The sequence below is a fragment of the Oncorhynchus mykiss genome, chromosome 10 (genome assembly GCF_013265735.2).
Source record: "Oncorhynchus mykiss isolate Arlee chromosome 10, USDA_OmykA_1.1, whole genome shotgun sequence".
Lineage (NCBI taxonomy): Eukaryota > Metazoa > Chordata > Actinopteri > Salmoniformes > Salmonidae > Oncorhynchus > Oncorhynchus mykiss.
Window position 1 is genome coordinate 54,042,683 of NC_048574.1, and position 23,151 is coordinate 54,065,833.

General features: G+C 43.6%; 1 protein-coding gene across 1 annotated transcript in view; it reads right to left on the bottom strand.

The window, feature by feature from the left end:
- The window catches only part of si:ch211-197n1.2 (EF-hand calcium-binding domain-containing protein 6), an 85,671-nt gene that overhangs the window by 52,042 nt on the left and 10,478 nt on the right, over window positions 1-23,151 (bottom strand). Inside the window, exons 6-10 of the mRNA XM_036933378.1 lie at window positions 21,507-21,647; window positions 18,212-18,348; window positions 17,090-17,232; window positions 16,734-16,933; window positions 11,994-12,104 (exon numbers count right to left, since the gene is read on the bottom strand). Coding sequence (XP_036789273.1) covers window positions 11,994-12,104; window positions 16,734-16,933; window positions 17,090-17,232; window positions 18,212-18,348; window positions 21,507-21,647 — 732 coding nt within the window. The remainder of the gene's footprint in view (window positions 1-11,993; window positions 12,105-16,733; window positions 16,934-17,089; window positions 17,233-18,211; window positions 18,349-21,506; window positions 21,648-23,151) is intronic.

A 23,151-nucleotide genomic window follows, 5' to 3' on the forward strand; every position in this document is an offset into this window, starting at 1 on the left:
GCCACATTTCAGGCTTCAAACATAAAGATATAAAACTGTATTTTTTTGTGAAGAATCAACAACAAGTGGGACACAATCATGAAGTGGAACAACATTTATTGGATATTTCAAACTTTTTTAACAAATCAAAAACTGAAAAATTGGGCGTGCAAAATTATTCAGCCCCTTTACTTTCAGTGCAGCAAACTCTCTCCAGAAGTTCAGTGAGGATCTCTGAATGATCCAATGTTGACCTAAATGACTAATGATGATAAATACAATCCACCTGTGTGTAATCAAGTCTCCGTATAAATGCACCTGCACTGTGATAGTCTCAGAGGTCCGTAAAAAGCGCAAAGAGCATCATGAAGAACAAGGAACACACCAGGCAGGTCCGAGATACTGTTGTGAAGAAGTTTAAAGCCGGATTTGGATACAAAAAGATTTCCCAAGCTTTAAACATCCCAAGGAGCACTGTGCAAGCGATAATATTGAAATGGAAGGAGTATCAGACCACTGCAAATCTACCAAGACCTGGCCGTCCCTCTAAACGTTCAGCTCATACAAGGAGAAGACTGATCAGAGATGCAGCCAAGAGGCCCATGATCACTCTGGATGAACTGCAGAGATCTACAGCTGAGGTGGGAGACTCTGTCCATAGGACAACAATCAGTCGTATATTGCACAAATCTGGCCTTTATGGAAGAGTGGCAAGAAGAAAGCTATTTCTTAAAGATATCCATAAAAAGTGTTGTTTAAAGTTTGCCACAAGCCACCTGGGAGACACACCAAACATGTGGAAGAAGGTGCTCTGGTCAGATGAAACCAAAATTGAACTTTTTGGCAACAATGCAAAACGTTATGTTTGGCGTAAAAGCAACACAGCTGAACACACCATCCCCACTGTCAAACATGGTGGTGGCAGCATCATGGTTTGGGCCTGCTTTTCTTCAGCAGGGACAGGGAAGATGGTTCAAATTGATGGGAAGATGGATGGAGCCAAATACAGGACCATTCTGGAAGAAAACCTGATGGAGTCTGCAAAAGACCTGAGACTGGGACGGAGATTTGTCTTCCAACAAGACAATGATCCAAAACAAAAGGTAAATCTACAATGGAATGGTTCAAAAATAAACATATCCAGGTGTTAGAATGGCCAAGTCAAAGTCCAGACCTGAATCCAATTGAGAATCTGTGGAAAGAACTGAAAACTGCTGTTCACAAATGCTCTCCATCCAACCTCACTGAGCTCGAGCTGTTTTGCAAGGAGGAATGGGAAAAAATTTCAGTCTCTCGATGTGCAAAACTGATAGAGACATACCCCAAGCGACTTACAGCTGTAATCGCAGCAAAAGGTGGCGCTACAAAGTATTAACTTAAGGGGGCTGAATAATTTTGCACGCCCAATTTTTCAGTTTTTGATTTGTTAAAAAAGTTTGAAATATCCAATAAATGTCGTTCCACTTCATGATTGTGTCCCACTTGTTGTTGATTCTTCACAAAAAAATACAGTTTTATATCTTTATGTTGGAAGCCTGAAATGTGGCAAAAGGTCGCAAAGTTCAAGGGGGCCGAATACTTTCGCAAGGCACTGTAAACAGCGTGTGAGTTTCAAGTTTGGGGAATATAATTTTCACCATAAAAATGCTCCTTTATAATAAAAGCATTACATACATAATCGCATTTGCAGTCACTTTTGATAATGGTGTTTTCCCGCTAACGGAACATTTGCCCTTATAGTCCACTGCCATGTGCGCATTGCTGCGCTTATAATAGAGAAGTAGCCTAATAGTTTATCAACATTTTAAGATAAAAGTTCTGATCTGTTACGTCAGCCACATTGCGTAAAAATGTTTTTGATGCTAGTGGTTGTATTAATGTGTAGTAATATGTTTCCAATATTTATTTCCTGCACAGAATAGAATTGGTTGACTTTTGTACTATGGACAGTTCTTCCAATATCTTCAATATGCACCTCAGAATTGGGTAAAGACGCACGCAGTATAGTCCCAGTGCCTTCTCCACTGACCACACTGTCTTCCCCTAACGCTAGCTGCAACACAGGCATCCCCGATATGTCTGTCTTCACTTGTAGCCTGTGAGAAAGACCAGATCACTTGATGGAGAGCCATGTGAATGAGAGGTGCTTAAAAGCATGCAGCACTCAAGGAGAAGGGCACAACACAGCATGGGCAAAACGGCCACTGGCTGCAAAAGGTATGGATTGTTTTGGGGTGCATTATGGCCACAAAGGGGATACCGCCGTGAAATTTGAGGCATTATCAAATGCTTGTCAAATTGTGAATGAGAGACTAATGAAGTGTGTACAGCCTGCGCAAAAACAAAGCAGAGCTCATGCCTTTCAAGTGACTTTAAAAAAAAATATCAATAGAGTGGCATCATGCAGCCTTACAATGTATTGAAAATCAAAACATATAGCCCAACGATTGTAGAATCACTAAATTAACTGCTCAACACAAAATAGCTGAATTCGTAGTTTTCTTAGGAACTTCGTAAATATCTTTCTTAAGAACTACATAAGTATCTTCTTATGTTGCATTGACATTAGTGACGTGCTTGAAACCAATAAATAAGCCTATGTGACAGGGATGATCAGATTTGGTTATTTTGTTATTTTTCACACATTATAGACATCAGACTAGCTATATCAAAATCAAAAATGGATGACCAGAAAAAGAGATTGAAGTGATGGTGGATGAAAGAAACCCAGCAAAAAAAGAAACATCCCTTTCTCAGGACCCTGTCTTTAAAAGATAATTCGTAAAAATCCAAATAACTTCACAGATCGTCATTGTAAAGGGTTTAAACACGGTTTCCCATGCTTGTTCAATGAACCATAAACAATTAATGAACATGCACCTGTGGAACGGTCGTTTACAGATTACAGATGGTAGACAATTAAGGTCACAGTTGTGAAAACTTAGGACACTAAAGAGGCCTTTCTACTGACTCTGAAAAACGCCTAAGACGCCTAAGACGCCTGAGACGCCTAAGACAGCGTTACAGGGAGACAGGACGGACAGCTGATCGTCCTCGCAGTGGCAGACCACGTGTAACAACACCTGCACAGGATCGGTACATCCGAACATCACACCTGCGGGACAGGTAAAGGATGCCAACAACAACTGCCCGAGTTACACCAGGAACGCACAATCCCTCCATCAGTGCTCAGACTGCCCGGAAGATGCTGAGAGAGGCTGGACTGAGGGCTTGTAGGCCTGTTGTAAGGCAGGTCCTCACCAGACATCACTGGCAACAATGTTGCCTATGAGCACAAACCCACCATTGCTGGACCAGACAGGACTAGCAAAAAGTGCTCTTCACTGACGAGTCGCGGTTTTGTCTCACCAGGGGTGATGGTCAGATTCGTGTTTATCGTCGAAGGAATGAGCATTACATCGAGGCCTGTACTCTGTAGCGGGATCGATTTTGGAGGTGGAGGGTCCGTCATGGTCTGGGGCACAGCATCATCGGACTGAGCTTGTTGTCATTACAGGCAATCTCAACCCTGTGTGTTACAGGGAAGACATTCTCCTCCCTCATTGTGGTGCCCTTCCTGCAGGCTCATCTGACATGACCCTCCAGCATGACAATGTCACCAGCCATACTGCTATTTCTGTGCATGATTTTCTGCAAGACAAGAATGTCAGTGTTCTGCCATGGCCAGCGAAGAGCCAGCATCTCAATCCCATTGAACACGTCTGGGAGCTGTTGGATCGGAGAGTGAGGGCTAGGACTATTCCCCCCAGATATGTCCGGGAACTTGCAGGTGCCTTGGTGGAATAGTGGGGTAACATCTCACAGCAAGAACTGGCATATTTGGTGCAGTCCATGAGGAGGAGATGCACTGCAGTACTTAAACGTCTTATGGCTGCAGGGGCATTATTGAGTAGCTTGGATGAAAGGTGCCCAGAGGTGCCCAGAGTAAATAATATATGCATATTAGTATTAGTATTGGATAGAAAACACTCTGAAGATTCTAAAACTGTTTGAATGATGTCTGTGAGTATAACAGAACTCATATGGCAGGCAAAAACCTGAGAAGAAATCCAAACCGGAAGTAAGAAATCTGAGGTTGGTAGATTTTCAACGTAGCCCCTATTGAATTCACAGTGGGATATGGATGAAGTTGGACTTCCTAGGGCTTCCACTAGATGTCAACCATCTTTAGAAACTTGAATGAGGCTTCTACTGTGATGTGGGGCTGAATAAGAGCTGAATAAGTCATGTTACTGGCAGAGAGCCATTTCCTGGTCATGCGCATTTCACATAATAGCGACCTGCGTTCCATGGCTTCTCTAAACACAAAGCAATTCTCCGGTTGGAACATTAGTGAAGATTTATGATAAAAACATTCTAAAGATTGAATCTATACTTAGTTTGAAATGTTTCTACGACCTGTAATATAACTTTTTGTCCGACGTTATGCCTGACCTGCATGAGCGTTTGGTTATGTGTACCTAACGCCCTAACAAAAGTAGCTGCTTGGATATAAATAATGGACATTATCGAACAAATCAAGCATTTATTGTGGAACTAGGATTCCTGGGAGTGCATTCTGATGAAGATCATCAAAGGTAAGGGAATATTTGTAATGTAATTTCTGATTTCTGTTGACTCCAACATGGCGGATAATTATATTTGTTTTCTGAGCGCCATCTCAGATTATTGCATGGTTTGCTTTCTCCGTAAAAAAAATTTAAAATCTGACATAGCGGTTGCATTAAGGAGAGGTATATCTATATTTCCATGTCTAACACTTGAATTTTCATCGACATTTATAATGAGTATTTCTGTAAAATGATGTGGCTCTCTGCAATATCACCGGATGTTTTTGGAACTAGTGAACGTAACGCTCCAATGTATACTGAGATTTTTTTATATAATATGAACTTTATCAAACAAAACATATATGTATTGTGTAACATGAAGTCCTATGAGTGTCTTTTGATGAAGATCATCAAAGGTTAGTGATACATTTTATCTCTATTTGTGCTTTTTGTGACTCCTCTCTTTGTCTGGAAAAATGGCTGTGTCTTTCTGTGGCTTGGTGGTGACCTAACAATAATCATTTGTGATGCTTTCGACTGTAAAGCCTGGGATTAACAACAAGATTACCTTTAAAACGGTATAAGATACTTGTATGTTTGAGGAGTTTTAATTATGAGGTTTCTGTTGTTTTGAATTTGGCGCCCTGCACTTTCACTATCTGTTGTCATATCGATCCCGTTAACGGGATTGCAGCCCTAAGTTAATGCATCTGGTGGCCACACCAGATACTGACGGTTACTTTTGATTTTGACCCCCCTTTGTTCAGGGACACATTATCCCATTTCTGTTAGTCACATGTCTGTGGAACTTGTTCAATTTATGTCTCAGTTGTTGAATCTTGTTATGTTCATACAAATATTACACTTAAGTTAAGTTAAGTTTGCTGAAAATAAACGCAGTTGACAGCGAGAGGACGTTTCTTTTTTTGCGGAGTTTAGCACCCATGAAAAGGTTGCTGTTGGGGAGACTTGATAACTGCGGGGTCACTGCAGAGACCAAAAAGAAAGGATGGGCGAGAGTGGCCAAGTCTGTCTCTGCCGTTGGGAGTATGGCAAGAGACAGTGACACCGTAAAAAAGAAGTGGTCCGACATCAAGTTGGCTGCTAAGAAGAAGGGAGCTGAGAGACCATTCATGTGGACGAGCTGGAGGAGAGGGTGTCGTCCATCATAGACCGGTAAGTTAATTAGCTACGTTAGCTAGCTAAAGCGTAAAGACATTATAGCCAACATTGCTAACGACGTAAATGTTAGCTAAGCTAGCCAAGTTCTTCTTTGCAAATTGACAATATAGCGCTAGCTTTTTACGCTTCTAGAATATTGTAATATATTGTAAATTACTAGCTAGCTAGATAATGCATGTTTAATTTGTATTCTTGCTGTATTTAAATATCCGGTAGCCAACTCTGTCTGTGGGGCAAGAAAACATTTATGGTTACAAAAGTATCCATTCGTCTCAAGACAAGGGTTTAGCTGTCCTAAAGTTAAGTACATTTCCAAGAAGAAATTCTAAAATTTTATTTCATGAATCCCATTCCTTCTTTACTTATTTCTTAGGACACAACTTAGGAAAAACCTTGTTAAGAACATTTCCAATAACTTTATTGAGGAATGGCAATGTTTCTTAACTTTCTTCTTAAGACTATAGTTAAGGAAAAAATGTCACTTAGGAAGGAATTTCTTCTTAAGAAGGTTTTGTGAATACTGCCCCAGAGTATGCTATTCTGTACTTCTGAAATAGAATACATTTTCTTCATATCATGCTTCTTTAAACCTGTCTAAAATAAATAACGGATTTATTGTGAAGGTGTAGGCTATATTGTTATGGTGCGTGAATGAGGACCCAAAAGCGAATTAACAAACAGAGTACTTTAATGACGAACATACGTGGGCTCAGATGGACAGGTAGATTCCGACAGGACAGGACAAGGTTGCAGCACACACGATGATAGTCTGGTTCAGGCATGAGACACATAAACAAACAAACAAGAATCCGACAAGGACAGGAGCAGAAACAGAGACAGATATAGGGACCTAATCAGAGGGAAAAAGGGAACAGGTGGGGAACGGGGTGAATGGGTAATTAGGAGGAGACAAGGCACAGCTGGGGAAAAGAGGGGGAGAAAAGGTAACATAACAACGACCAGCAGAGGGAGACAGGGTGAAGGGAAAGGACAGAGACAAGACAACATGACAGTACCCCCCCACTCACCGAGCGCCTCCTGGCGCACTCGAGGAGGAAGCCTGGCGGCAACGGAGGAAATCATCGATCAGCGCACGGTCCAGCACGTCCCGAGAGGGAACCCAACTCCTCTCCTCAGGACCGTACCCCTCCCAATCTACTAGGTACTGATGACCACGGCCCCGAGGACGCATGTCCAAAATCCTACGGACCCTGTAGATGGGTGCGCCCTCGACAAGGATGGGGGGGGGGGGGGGGAAGACGAGCGGGGGCGCGAAGAACGGGCTTGACACAGGAGACATGGAAGACCGGGTGGACGCGACGAAGATATCGCGGCAGAAGAAGTCGCACTGCGACAGGGTTAATGATTTGAGAGATACGGAATGGACCAATGAACCGCGGGGTCAACTTGCGAGAAGCCGTCTTAAGGGGAAGGTTCTGAGTGGAGAGCCAAACTCTCTGACCGCGACAATATCTAGGGCTCTTCGTTCTCCGCTTATTAGCAGCTCTCACAGTCTGCGCCCTATAACGGCAAAGTGCAGACCTGACCCTCTTCCAGGTGCGCTCGCAACGTTGGACAAAAGCCTGAGCGGAGGGGACGCTGGACTCGGCGAACTGAGATGAGAACAACGGAGGCTGGTACCCGAGGCTACTCTGAAAAGGAGATAGCCCGGTCGCAGACGAAGGAAGCGAGTTGTGGGCGTATTCTGCCCAGGGGAGCTGTTCTGACCAAGACGCAGGGTTGCGAAAAGAAAGACTGCGTAAGATGCGACCAATAGTCTGATTGGCCCGTTCTGCTTGACCGTTAGACTGGGGGTGAAAGCCGGAAGAGAGACTGACGGAAGCCCCAATCAAACGGCAAAACTCCCTCCAAAATTGAGACGTGAATTGCGGACCTCTGTCCGAAACGACGTCTGACGGAAGGCCATGAATTCTGAAAACATTCTCGATGATGATTTGTGCCGTCTCTTTAGCAGAAGGAAGCTTAGCAAGGGGAATGAAATGAGCCGCCTTAGAGAACCTATCGACAACCGTAAGAATAACAGTCTTCCCCGCTGACGAAGGCAGTCCGGTGACAAAATCTAAGGCGATGTGAGACCACGGTCGAGAGGGAATAGGAAGCGGCCTGAGACGGCCGGCAGGAGGAGAGTTACCGGACTTAGTCTGCGCGCAGACCGAACAAGCAGCCACGAAACGACGCGTGTCATGCTCCCGGGTGGGCCACCAGAAACGCTGGCGAATGGAAGCAAGCGTACCCCGAACGCCAGGGTGACCGGCTAACTTGGCAGAGTGAGCCCACTGAAGAACGGCCAGACGAGTAGGAACGGGAACGAAAAGAAGGTTCCTAGGACAAGCGCGCGGCGACGGAGTTTGAGTGAGTGCTTGCTTTACCTGCCTCTCAATTCCCCAGACAGTCAACCCGACAACACGCCCCTCAGGGAGAATCCCCTCGGGGTCAGTGGAGGCTACTGAAGAACTGAAGAGACGAGACAAAGCATCAGGCTTGGTGTTCTTAGAGCCCGGACGATAAGAAATCACGAACTCGAAACGAGCGAAAAACAGCGCCCAACGCGCCTGACGCGCATTAAGTCGTTTGGCAGAACGGATGTACTCAAGGTTCCTATGGTCAGTCCAAACGACAAAAGGAACGGTCGCCCCCTCCAACCACTGTCGCCATTCGCCTAGGGCTAACCGGATGGCGAGCAGTTCGCGGTTACCCACATCATAGTTACGTTCCGACGGCGACAGGCGATGAGAAAAATACGCGCATGGGTGGACCTTGTCGTCAGAGAGGGAGCGCTGAGAAAGGATGGCTCCCACTCCCACCTCTGACGCGTCAACCTCGACAACGAACTGTCTAGAGACGTCAGGTGTAACAAGGATAGGAGCGGATGTAAAACGATTCTTGAGGAGATCAAAAGCTCCCTGGGCGGAAACGGACCACTTAAAGCACGTCTTGACAGAAGTAAGGGCTGTGAGAGGAGCTGCCACCTGACCGAAATTACGGATGAAACGACGATAGAAGTTCGCGAAGCCGAGAAAGCGCTGCAGCTCGACACGTGACTTAGGGACGGGCCAATCAGTGACAGCTTGGACCTTAGCGGGATCCATCTTAATGCCTTCAGCGGAAATAACAGAACCGAGAAATGTGACGGAGGAGGCATGAAAAGTGCACTTCTCAGCCTTCACGAAAAGACAATTCTCTAAAAGGCGCTGGAGGACACGTCGAACGTGCTGAACATGAATCTGGAGTGACGGTGAAAAAATCAGGATATCGTCAAGGTAAACGAAAACAAAGATGTTCAGCATGTCTCTCAGGACATCATTGACTAATGCCTGAAAGACAGCTGGCGCGTTAGCGAGGCCGAAAGGAAGAACCCGGTATTCAAAGTGCCCTAACGGAGTGTTAAACGCCGTCTTCCACTCGTCCCCCTCCCTGATGCGCACGAGATGGTAAGCGTTACGAAGGTCCAACTTAGTGAAAAACCTGGCTCCCTGCAGGATCTCGAAGGCTGAAGACATAAGAGGAAGCGGATAACGATTCTTCACTGTTATGTCATTCAGCCCTCGATAATCTATGCAGGGGCGCAGAGACCCGTCCTTCTTCTTGACAAAAAAAAACCCCGCTCCGGCGGGAGAGGAGGAGGGGACTATGGTACCGGCGTCAAGAGCTACAGACAAATAATCTTCGAGAGCCTTACGTTCGGGAGCCGACAGAGAGTATAGTCTACCCCGGGGGGGGGTGGTTCCCGGAAGGAGATCAATACTACAATCATACGACCGGTGTGGAGGAAGAGAGGTGGCCCTGGACCGACTGAACACCGTGCGCAGATCGTGATATTCCTCCGGCACCCCTGTCAAATCACCAGGCTCCTCCTGTGAAGAAGAGACAGAGGAAACAGGAGGGATAGCAGACATTAAACATTTCACATGACAAGAGACGTTCCAGGAGAGGATAGAATTACTAGACCAATTAATGGAAGGATTATGACAAACTAGCCAGGGATGGCCCAAAACAACAGGTGTAAAAGGTGAACGAAAAATTAAAAAAGAAATGGTTTCACTATGATTACCAGAAACAGTGAGGGTTAAAGGTAGCGTCTCACGCTGAATCCTGGGGAGAGGACTACCATCCAGGGCGAACAAGGCCGTGGGCTCCTTTAACTGTCTGAGAGGAATGTCATGTTCCCGAGCCCAGGTCTCGTCCATAAAACAGCCCTCCGCCCCAGAGTCTATTAAGGCACTGCAGGAAGCTGACGAACCGGTCCAGCGTAGATGGACCGACAAGGTAGTGCAGGATCTTGAAGGAGAGACAGGAGTAGTAGCGCTCACCAGTAGCCCTCCGCTTACTGACGAGCTCTGGCCTTTTACTGGACATGAAGTGGCAAAATGACCAGCGGAACCGCAATAGAGACAGAGGCGGTTGGTGATTCTCCGTTCCCTCTCCTTAGTCGAGATGCGGATACCTCCCAGCTGCATGGGCTCAGCACCCGAGCCGGCAGAGGAAGATGGTAGTGATGCGGAGAGGGAGGCGACGGAGAGCGCGAGCTCCTTTCCACGAGCTCGGTGACGAAGATCAACCCGTCGCTCAATGCGAATAGCGAGTTCAATCAAGGAATCCACGCTGGAAGGAACCTCCCGGGAGAGAATCTCATCCTTTACCTCTGCGCGGAAACCCTCCAGAAGACGAGCGAGCAAGGCCGGCTCGTTCCAGCCACTGGAGACAGCAAGAGTGCGAAACTCAATAGAGTAGTCTGTTATGGATCGATTGCCTTGACATAGGGAAGACAGGGCCCTGGAAGCCTCCTCCCCAAAAACAGATCGATCAAAAACCCGTATCATCTCCTCCTTAAAGTCTTGATACTGGTTAATACACTCAGCCCTTGCCTCCCAGATTGCCGTGCCCCACTCACGAGCCCGTCCAATAAGGAGAGATATGACGTAGGCGACACGAGCAGTGCTCCTGGAGTAAGTGTTGGGCTGGAGAGAAAACACAATATCACACTGGGTGAGGAACGAGCGGCATTCAGTGGGCTCCCCAGAGTAACACGGCGGGTTATTGATTCTGGGCTCCGGAGATTCGAAAGCCCTGGAAGTGGCCGGTGGATCGAGGCGGAGATGGTGAACCTGTTCTGTGAGGTTGGAGACTTGGGTGGCCAGGGTCTCAACGGCATGTCGAGCAGCAGACAATTCCTGCTTGTGTCTGCCTAGCATCGCTCCCTGGATCTCGACGGCTGAGTGGAGAGGATCCGAAGTCGCTGGGTCCATTCTAGGTCGGATTCTTCTGTTATGGTGCGTGAATGAGGACCCAAAAGCGAATTAACAAACAGAGTACTTTAATGACGAACATACGTGGGCTCAGATGGACAGGTAGATTCCGACAGGACAGGACAAGGTTGCAGCACACACGATGATAGTCTGGTTCAGGCATGAGACACATAAACAAACAAACAAGAATCCGACAAGGACAGGAGCAGAAACAGAGACAGATATAGGGACCTAATCAGAGGGAAAAAGGGAACAGGTGGGGAACGGGGTGAATGGGTAATTAGGAGGAGACAAGGCACAGCTGGGGAAAAGAGGGGGAGAAAAGGTAACATAACAACGACCAGCAGAGGGAGACAGGGTGAAGGGAAAGGACAGAGACAAGACAACATGACATATATTGCATGGATTTATTAGACTTTTTAAAATGTAGATGTTCCAAAGGTCTGCATCAGTGGCTTGTAAGCTATGTGTGGAAGTATCCAGATGCTAAATTTGTTTATATTAATTAACTGTCAATTACCGTGAGACCAACAGTTATTTGCTTGAAAATCACCAGCTGACGAACATTTGTGACAGCCACAACCCTACCTGGGGCTGTTTTTCATGGGTCGGGCTAGGCCCTGTAGTTTAGCTTAACGCTAAAGCATACAATGACATTCTAGACAATTCTATGCTTCCAACTTTGTGGCAATAGTTTGGGGAAGGCCTTTTCCTGTTTCAGCAAGCCAGGCCTAATCGTCCAACATCAGTGCCTGAACTCACTAATGCTCTTGTGACTGAATGGTCCCTGCGGCAATGTTCCAACATCTATTGGAAGGCCTTCCCAGAAGACTGGAGGCTGTTATAACAGCAAACTCCATATTAATGTCCATGATTTTGGAATGAGATGTTCAATGAGCAGGTATCCACGTACCTTTAGTCATGTAGTGTATCTAGCTGCTACAATATGCTCATATTTGCTATTTGTTGAGTCACCATGTGACTCTATACTTACTGAAACATTTCTAACAGAGCGAGGTACTCTGACTGGAAGAGTCGAACCAGTTTAGCCTCCACCATGGTGACTGTGGACGCATGGCTGATGCTCCCCTGGATATGGTGAAACCTGTGTTAAAAAGAAGACATTGGCCTTGTCCGAATACCCCTTCTTGCATAAACAGTAGGCATTTTGGTTCTGCAAAAACATTAAGTTTTATAGTATATGACATTTAAAAAATGTAATATCGGTATGCTTTGTGTTTGAAAACAGCTTGATAATCAGAGAAGGTGACACACTGTACCAAAATGAACTAATGGAGTGCCTGGATACAGCACTTAGCCGTCGTATAATATATGACAGCTAAGTGCTGTGTCCAGGCACTCCTCTTTGCCATATACTACCACAAACCTCCAGGTGCCTTATTGCTTTTATAAACTGGTTACGGACGAAAAAAGAACAGTATAGAAGTACTTTTGCATCATAACCGTGGTATATTGTCTGATATACACACAGCTGAATTTTTTCTTTCTTTCAGCCAATCAGCAACCAGGACCCAAACTACCCAGTTTATGATATGGGATATACAATATGATATCCAATATGATGCGGTACACGATGCAATATTAAACACAATATAGTGGGCACACTAGTTACAGGACTAAGACAAAAACAACATCATTTGACACATGTTCATGGCATACAACACATCTTAACACACATAACTTCAATACATCTCGTCATATACAGAGTTGTTCTCTATGCATCATCACTAGTTCCCACTGTTCAGTAGCCTGATGGCTGTACTCAAATCCAGCATAAAGGCACACCTGCAGGGTTAATGTGCCAATGAAACATGATGACAAACTATACTGAACAAAAATATAAATGCAATGTAAAGTTTTGGTCCCATGTTTTATGAGCTGAAATAAAATATCCCAGAAATGTTCCATATGCACAAAAAGCTTATGTCTCTCAAATGTTGTACACAAATTTGTTTGCATCCCTGTTAGTGAGCATGTATCCTTTGCCAAGATAATCCATCCACCTGACAGGTGTGGCATATCAAGAAGCTGATCATTACAGAGGTGCACCTTGTGCTGGGGACAATAAAAGGCCACTATGAAATGTGCAGTTTGTCACACAACACAATGCCATAGATGTCTCATGTTTTGAGGGAGCATGCAATTTACATGCTAACCGCAGGAATGTCCATCAGAGCTGTTGCCAGATAATTGAATATTAATTTATCTACCATAAGCCTTCTCCAACGTAATTTTAGAGAATTTGCCACTATGTCCAACCGGACCCGACAACCGCAGACCACTTGTAACCACGCCAGCCCGGGACCTCCACATCATCTGACACCAGCCTCCCAGACAGCTGATGAAACTGTGGGTTTGCATAATCAAAGAATTTCTGTACAAACTGTTAGAAACCATCTCATGGAAACGAATCTGCGTTCTCATCATCATCACCAGGGTCTTGGCCTGACTGCAGTTTGGCATCGTAACTGACTTCAGTGGGCAAACGATCACCTTCGATGGCCACTGGCACGCTGGAGAAGTAAGCTCTTCACGGGTTTAAATTCCGGTTTCAACTGTAGATGGTGTCGTGTGGGTGAGTGGTTTGCTGATGTCAACGTTGCGACTAGGGGACAAATCTGTCGATGTTCTCTTGAGCAAGGCACTTAACCCTAATTGCACCTGTAAGTTGCTCTGGGTAAGAGTGTCTGCTAAATGACTAAAATGTAAATAAGTTACGGACAACAAACACAATTGCCTTTTATCGATGGCAATTTGATTGGACAGCGATACCATGACGAATGGGCCATCATATAAATGGCCCATTGTCATGCCATTTATATGTCGCCATCACCTCATGTTTCAGCATGATAATGCAAAGATCTGTACACATTTCCTGGAAGCTGAAAATGTCCGGACCACTATCACAGGCCCCTATCAACAGCCTGATCAACTTTATGTGTAGGAGATGCGTCACACTGCATGAGGCAAATGGTGGTCACACAAGATATATTTCCGTATATGAACTGTAGCTCAGAAACATTTTTGAAATTGTTGCATGTTGCATTTATGTTTCTATTCAATGTACTTGTGCTGTGACCATAGATCCCTAACTCCAGTTTACAGGCTTCAACAACCCAACGTAAATACCCCAAAGCCCAAAGTACACAATGATACGTAAAACCCACCCATCAAGTCCTGTTCGCAAGTCTTATGTCAAGCAGCCCCCCAAACACACACATACACACACACGCACACACACTTCGCTTAAGCTGGGTAGAGATAACCTTCGACAAAGGACGGCTGACTTCTGTATGCTATCGTCGTGGTAACTCATCCCCGGGAAAGGGACTGTAAACTCAACTAAATTAATCTGTGCTAATGTTTGCTAGTCCCACTTTATCCAATTTAGGGTCCTTAATCAGGAAAGTAATAAATTAGCCTCTGAATACCCTACTAGCTAGCATAGTGTAAACCTCTGCTGCCTTTTAAACATTTAAGCATAAATTGATAAGTGTGGCACAGAGGAAGGCTAGATGTGAGCGGGAGTACTCTGGGCACGTTTTACTGTAAAAGTCGCAGCTCAAGGGTGCACTTCCAGAAGCCTTCGTAACTCGAACTCTAAACTACATGTAAAAGATACAATCTGTAACTTCGATTAAGTCCCCTCAGGGCATGAGGACGAAATACAAAATCAAATCACACATCCATAAACAAGAACAAACCAGTTCCACTGAACCAGTCAGTGCGTGAGTGCGTAGCCTAATAATGACATCACTGAAGGGTGTAAACTGGTTTTCTGGTTAATGAGATGTCACATAAACAGATTGCAACCAGGTAAAGACATTCTGTGGTCGCTAATAATACAGTCGTTGCCAAAAGTTGAGAATGACACAAATATTAATTTCCAAAGTTTGCAGCTTCAGTGTCTTTAGATATTTTTGTCAGATGTTACTATGGAACACTGAACTATAATTACAAGCATTTCATACGTGTCAAAGGCTTTTATTGACAATTACATGAGGTTGATGCAAACAGTCAATATTTGCAGTTTTGACCCTTCTTTGTCAAGACCTCTGCAATCCATCCTGGCATGCTGTCAATTAACTTCTGGGCCACATCCTGACTGATGGCAGCCCATTCTTGCATAATCAATGCTTGGAGTTTGTCAGAATTTGTGGATTTTCGTTTGTCCACCCACCTCTTGAGGATTGACCACAAGTTCTCAATGGGATTAAGGTCTGGGGAGTTTCCTGGCCATGGACCCAAAATATCGATGTTTTGTTCCCCGAGCCACTTAGTTATCACTTTTGCCTTATGGCAAGGTGCTCCATCATGCTGGAAAAGGCATTGTTCGTCACCAGACTGTTCCTGGATGGTTGGGAGAAGTTGCTCTCGGAGGATGTGTTGGTACCATTCTTTATTCATGGCTGTGTTCTTAGGCAAAATTGTGAGTGAGCCCACTCCCTTGGCTGAGAAGCAACCCCACAGATGAATGGTTTCAGGATGCTTTACTGTTGGCATGACACAGGACTGATGGTAGCGCTCACCTTGTCTTCTCCGGACAAGCTTTTTTCCGGATGCCCCAAACAATCTGAAAATCAGAGAAAATGACTTTACCCCAGTCCTCAGCAGTTCAATCCCTCTACCTTTTGCAGAATATCATTCTTAGAGTAGTGGCTTCTTTGCTGCCCTTCTTGACACCAGGCTATCCTCCAAAAGTCTTTGCCTCACTGTGCGTGCAGATGCACTCACACCTGTCTGCTGCCATTCCTGAGCAAGCTTTGTACTGGTGGTGCCCCGATCCCGCAGCTGAATCAACTTTTGGAGACGGTCCTGGCGCTTGTTGGACTTTCTTGGGCGCCCTGAAGCCTTCTTCACAACAATTGAACTGCTCTCCTTGAAGTTTTAGATGATCCGATAAATGGTTGATTTAGGTGCAATCTTACTGGCAGCAATATCCTTGCCGGTGAAGCCCTTTTTGTGCAAAAGCAATGATGATGGCACGTGTTTCCTTACAGGTAACCATGGTTGACAGAGAAAGAACAATGATTCCAAGCACCACCCTCCTTTTGAAGCTTCCAGTCTGTTGTTCGAACTCAATCAGCATGACAGAGTGATCTCCAGCCTTGTCCTCGTCAACACTCACACCTGTGTTAACGAGAGAATCACTGACATGATATCAGCTGGTCCTATTGTGGCAGGGCTGAAATGTAGTGTAAATGTTTTTGGGGGATTAAGTTAATTTGCATGGCAAAGAGGGACTTTGCAATTAATTGCAATTCATCTGATCACTCCTCATAACATTCTGGAGTATATGCCAATTGCCATCATACAAACTGAGGCAGCATACTTTGTGAAAATATATATTTGTGTCATTCTCAAAACTTTTGGCCACGACTGTATGTGAAGTATTGGGGCTCCCGAGTGGCTCAGTGCTCTAAGGCACTGCATCTCAGCACTAGAGGTGTCACTACAGACCCCCTGGTTTGAATCCAGGCTGTATGACAACCGGCTGTGATTGGGAGACCCATAGGGAGGTGCACAACTGGCCCAGTCGTCCGGGTTTGGCCGGTGTAGGCCGTCATTGTAAATAAGAATTTGTTCTTAACTGACTTGCCTAGTTAAATATAATAAAAACAGTTTACAACTGGACAACAATGTCACAAAAGAGCTTCAAGGACACAAACAGTTTTGCCCATTGGATTGTAACTGTCCGGCTGTGACCTCTGACCTGTGTTGTGGATTGGATAGGATCCTATGTGTGACCCCTTCCTCGCTGCGGTCCTGAAACATGCGGAGGAACTCTGGGTAATGGATCACACCTGTCTTGTTGAGTCCCAGGCCACAGCGAGCCAAAAACAAGCCCACATGCTCCCTCTTTAGATTCAGGCCAAAGGTCTTCAACACCTGCAGAAACTCCTCCAGGCCCACCTAGACAAATGTCCCGGCAAACACACAGACCTAGTTTCAATACGTTGAATTTCTTTATTTCTTTCTTCAGTTCAATACCAGGCCAATAGTTTGACTAAAAGTGAAACAATATTGAATCTTCACCTGTCTCCAATCCCTAGCTGTCAACAGACTCACCTTGCAGGTCTGGTCTGGATCCAGTTGGTCAAACTGGGATTTCATTCTCTGGACGCCCTCCCTTAGCTTGTCCTTCAGCCACTTCTCCATGGTGATGGATACCCCACGCTCCTCCTCCGACTTCGACAGGGCCCTGGGTCTGGCTGAAAGCATAAGGCCATGATGGGTAAAGGAAAAAGAGTGGTTTAGTATCTATGAGCAAACTGTAAAATTCCCCACTGGCACGCATCAATGATAATTTCAGCTACAGACACATAGCCTTCGAAATTTGAAGAATTGACATGTACCTAAACTTAACTAATACATTATTTATTAATTTATTAATGAATAGTTATTTAAGACAATAAGGCATGTGGAAAACCTTTAATTTCAGCGGAAATTTCCCATTATTTCCCAACTGTGGATTGCATATTAACCCAGTCATACCTTGGAGAGTAACAGCTTCAATATCATTGGGGTTATGGGGTACTCAGATTAGAAGAACATCCAACATCAATCATTTAAAATTATACATATTAATTTAGTGGACTTTGAATGGATTAAAGATGTAGAACTGTGCAGTATTTTATAAGGGAGGTGCCTTTGACTGGTATGATACTACAGTGCCCTCTATTGGTAACTATTGGTCACAGCAATCACTAACTGTTCTTGTCTCTGGATGTAATGTATGATAATAGTATTGATAACATGGTAATTTAGCAGATGCTTCTATCCATGCAACATATGAAAGGGACACCTACATTAAGTGTGTTACACTACGGGATTCAAGGGCACAACCCTGGTGTTGCAAGAGCGATGCTTCAACCCACTGAAATGTTGACAGATTTCGTCTGATATGTTACTTCCTGCAAAAAAACTTTTTTGTGTGTGTGTGCAATTCATATGATATGTTATGAATTCAATTGGTAAAATATGTTACGAATTTGTTGTGCTTAAGATCTCGGACTGCATCTTTAAGTATATGTAAAAACGTAATACTTGAGTCAAAACTTTAGTAAATACTGAAGTTTAAGTAACAACAAAGAGACATTACCAAATGTGGTGAACAGCATCACATCTTTTGACTCATACCGTTTCTGATGGAATATGAAGATATGCAGAATGTCTTTCCTTTGTTCTTACCTTTGGTGTCTTCACCATTGATAGAAGATGAAACTTGATCATTATTATCGTTGGTGTCTGAGGTCTTAATCTGGCTCAGTCCAAGTTTCCTTAGCAAACCTCTCACGTTCACGGCTCCAAGTCCTTTGCTGTCAAATCTGTTCGTCAACATATTTTCTAAAATCATACAATGAGGTGTACCACTACAGTTTTCCTCATACAATGCACACAGACAGTACATGAATACATAAAGGAAATACTGAACATGCATACATAAATATGGTGAACATTGGAATTGAAGTCACTCAATATACATGTTTGAAGTGGTCTGAATATATACAGTACCAGTCAAAAGTTTGGACACACCTACTCATTCAAGGGTTTTTCTTTATTTTTTAATATTCTCTACATTGTAGAATAATTGTGAAGACATCAAAACTATGAAATAACACATATTGAATCATGTAGTAACCAAAAAAGTGTTAAACAAATAAAAATATAGTTTAGACTTTAAATTCTTCAAAGTAGCCATCCTTTGCCTTGATGACAGCTTTGCACACTATTGGCATTATCGAAACTAGCTTCACCTGGAAAGCTTTTCCCACAGTCTTGAAGGAGTTCGCACATATTCTGAGCACTTGTTGGCTGCTTTTCCTTCACTCTGCGGTCCAACTCATCCCAAACCCTCTCAATTGGGTTGAGGTCGGGTGATTATGGAGGCCAGGTCATCTGATGCAGCACTCCATCAATCTCCTTCTTGGTTAAATAGCTCTTATACAGCCTCAAGGTGTGTTGGGTCATTGTCCTGTTGAAAAACAAATGATAGTCCCACTAAGCGCAAACCAGATGGGATGGCGTATCGCTGCAGAATGCTGTGGTAGCCATGCTGGTTAAGTGTGCCTTGAATTCTAAATAATAAAAAAATACATATTTTACCTTTATTTAACTAGGCAAGTCAGTTAAGAACAAATTCTTATTTTCAATGACGGCCTAGGAACAGTGGGTTAACTGCCTGTTCAGGGGCAGAACGACAGATTTGTACTTTGTCAGCTCGGGGGTTTGAACCTGCAACTTTCCGGTTACTAGTCCAACGCTCTAACCACTAGGCTACCCTGCCGCTCACAAACAGTGTCACCAGCAAAGCACCCCCCACCATCACACCTCCTCCTCCATGCTTCACGGTGGGAACCACACATGCGGCGATCATCCATTCACCTACTCTGCATCTCACAAAGACACGGCGGTTGGAACCAAAAATCTCAAATTTGGACTCATCAGACCAAAGGACAGATTTCCACCGGTCTAATGTCCATTGCTCGTGTTTCTTGGCCCAATCAAGTCTCTTCTTATTATTGGTGTCCTTTAATAGTGTTTATTTGCAGCAATTCGACCATGAAGACCTCATTCACACAGTCTCCTCTAAACAGTTGATGTTGAGGTGTCTGTTACTTGAACTCAATGAAGCATTTATTTGGTCTGCAATTTCTGAAGATGGAAACTCTAATGAACTTATCCTCTGCAGCAGAGGTAACTCTAGGTCTTCCTTTCCTGTGATGGTCCTCATGTGAGCCAGTTTCATCATAACACTTTGTGGTTTTAGCGACTGCACTTGAAGAAACGTTCAAAATTCTTGAAATGTTCCGGATTGACTGACTTTCATGCCTTAAAGTAATGATGGACTTTTGTTTCTCTTTGCTTCTTTGAGCTGTTCTTGCCATAATATGGACTTGGTATTTTACCAAATCGCTATCTTATGTATACCACCCCTTCAGTACCTTGTCACAAAACAGCTGATTGACTCAAACGCATTAGAAGGAAAGAAATTCCACAAATTAACTTTTAACATGGCACACCTGTTAATTGAAATGCATTCCAGTTGACTAGCTCATGAAGATGGTTGAGAGAATGCCAGGAGTCTGCAAAGCTGTCATCAAGGCAAAGGGTGGCTACGTTGAAGAATCTCAAATATATATTCTACACTGTAGAAAAAGTACAAATAAAGAAAAACCCTGGAATAAGTAGGTGTGACCAAACTTTTGACTGGTACTGTACATACAGTTAAAGTTGGAAGTTTACATAAACTTAGGTTGGAGACATTAAAACTCATTTTTCCACCACTCCACAAATGTCTTTTTAACAAACTATAGTTTTGGCAAGTCGGTTAGGACATCTACTTTGTGCATGACACAAGTCATTTTTCCAACAATTGTTTCCTTGGGAGCAATTTCCGAACGCCTGAAGGTACCACATTCATCTGTACAAACAATAGTACGCAAGCTTAAACACCATGGAACCATGCAGCCGTCATAGCGCTCACGAAGGAGACACGTTCTGTCTCCTAGAGATGAATGTACTTTGGTGCAAAAAGTGCAAATCAATCCCAGAACAACAGCAAAGGAACTTGTGAAGATGCTGGTGGAAACAGGTACAAAAGTATCTATACCCACAGTAAACGAGTCCTATATCTACACAACCTGAAAGGCCGCTCAGCAAGGAAGAAGCCACTGCTCCAAAACCACCATAAAAAAGCCAGACTACGGTTTGCAACTTGCACATGGGGACAAAGATCGTACTTTTTGAGAAAAGTCCTCTAGTCTGATGAAACAAGAATAGAACTGTTTGGCCATAATGACCATCATTATGTTTGGAGGAAAAAGGGGGAGGCTTGCAAGCCGAAGAACACCATCCCAACCGTGAAGCACTGGGGTGGCAGCATCATGTTGTGGGGGTGCTTTGCTGCAGGAGGGACTGGTGCACTTCACAAAATAGATGGCATCATGAGGAAGGAAAATGATGTGGATATACCACAATCTTCCAAATGGACAATGACCCCAAGTATACTTCCAAAGTTGTGGCAAAATGGCTTAAGGACAACAAAGTCAAGGTATTGGAGTGGCCATCACAAAGCCCTGACCTTCTCTCTACTATTATTCTGACATTTTACATTCTTAAATTAAAGTGGTGATCCTAACTGACCTAAGACAGGGAATTTTTACTAGGATTAAATGCCAGGAATTGTGAAAACTGAGTTTAAATGTATTTGGCTAAGGTGTACGTAAACTCCTGACTTCAACTGTATATATATTTTTTTAAACATTTTAAATAAATTGCTTCACCTTTTCAGCTTTTTTAGGGAAATTTGTTTTGACTTAAATTTGATTTGACTCCAACTCTGATGCACATACTTAATTCCAGAAAATGCAGTATATAATGTTGAACGTTTCAAAAATCATCATACTTTACTTATGTACCACATCGTATTATTCATAAATTATTTATACATATATAGAGAGAGATTTTGAGGGGGGAAACACACTTCTTCCAAAGCTTCTCAAACTCCCGGTCCTCTAAGTTGAGGCCCAACTGTGCAAGACATCTCTTCAGCTCTGGAGCTACAATCAAACTGATCCTCTGTAGGCCTAGCTCTGTGGGACGTGACTCTATGACCTCCAGGAACCTGTGGTGGGGAGAACCACATCATTTACATTTCAGTCAGCTGTAAGCAAATGCTCTTGTCTAGCTATCTTTGGTCTAGCATTCAGCTTAGGAAAGTGAAAACGTTTCTGTGACATTCAGATACATATACAGTGGGGCAAAAAAGTATTTATTCAGCCACCAATTGTGCAAGTTCTCCCACTTAAAAAGATGAGAGAGGCCTGTAATTTTCATATTGCAGATATACAGTACGATCTCTATTAAAAAAGACTGCTTCTTTGTTTTCCAAATGTCACTCCAATTAAGTAGTGATATCCAAATATTCAATCATTTTTTAGACTTGCATAGATTTCATAGGTGGTGACCAAAAAGTTGATTTTTGGAAAATTTGACACTAATACTTTGTAAATGTTAAGGAGATAGATTGGGCGTAAGGCCCTGCGATAGACTAGTGTCCTGTCCAGGGGGTGTACTTGTACATCAAGCTGCCTCAGGCTACATAAACAGATAGTTTCCATTTCCAATGAGCCATTCTGGCTCTCACAAATGCCTAGGCTTGTGCAAGGCTAGTTACTTTTACTTACTTTATAAATGTAGCCTAGTGTCCACAGGGTGGCTGCCAGTGTGACTGACTAACAGACGTTTTCAAAAGATAACAATACTAGGACGCCTGCGGGTGAACGCCTTATGGAAAGCGAGCAAAAAGTCCTGTCAATCAGACACATCAGTAAGGGGTAACAGGATTAAAGAGTTCACAACCATTTGACTCTCCCTCCCTCTCTCTTTCTTTTCTCTCTCTCTCTCTCTCTCCTTTCTGTGCTTCTCACTCCTCTCTCTTCCTGAGTTTTTCTTTCTCTCCCTCACCCTTTTCTCTTGCTCTCATAATTGTATCTGTCCCTCTAACTCCTCTCTATTCCTGAGTTCCATTTCTCTCCACCCTCTTACTTTCTCTCTCCTCCTTTCAGTGGAAAACGTACTCAATTGTCATTCTTGAATATAGGTAAAGATACCTCAAGTAAAGATGACTCAAGTAAAAGTGTGTGAAAGTCACACAGTAAAATACTACTTGTGTAAAAGTCTAAACGTATCTGGTTTTAAATGTACTTCATTAAGTACAGTGTTGGAAAAAGTACTCAATTGTCATACTTGAGTAAAAGTAAAAGGTGAAAGAAAAGAAAATTCATTTTATTAAGCAAACCAGACTACACATTTTTCTTGTTTTTTAAATGTAAGGACAGCCAGGGGCACACTCCAAAACTCAGACATAATTTACAAGCACATTATTTCTGCTTAGTGAGTCGGCCAGATCAGAGTCAGTAGGGATGACAACATGTTATATTGATAGGTTTTTAAATTGGACCATATTGCTTTCCTGCCTGAGCATTTGATATGTAACTGGTACTTTCGGGTGTCAGGGAAAATGTATGGGAGCAAAATTACATATATTTGTTTCTAATTTGGTGGAGTAAAAGTAAAAGTAGTCAAAAATATAAATAGTAAAGTAGAGTACACATATTCCCAAAAAC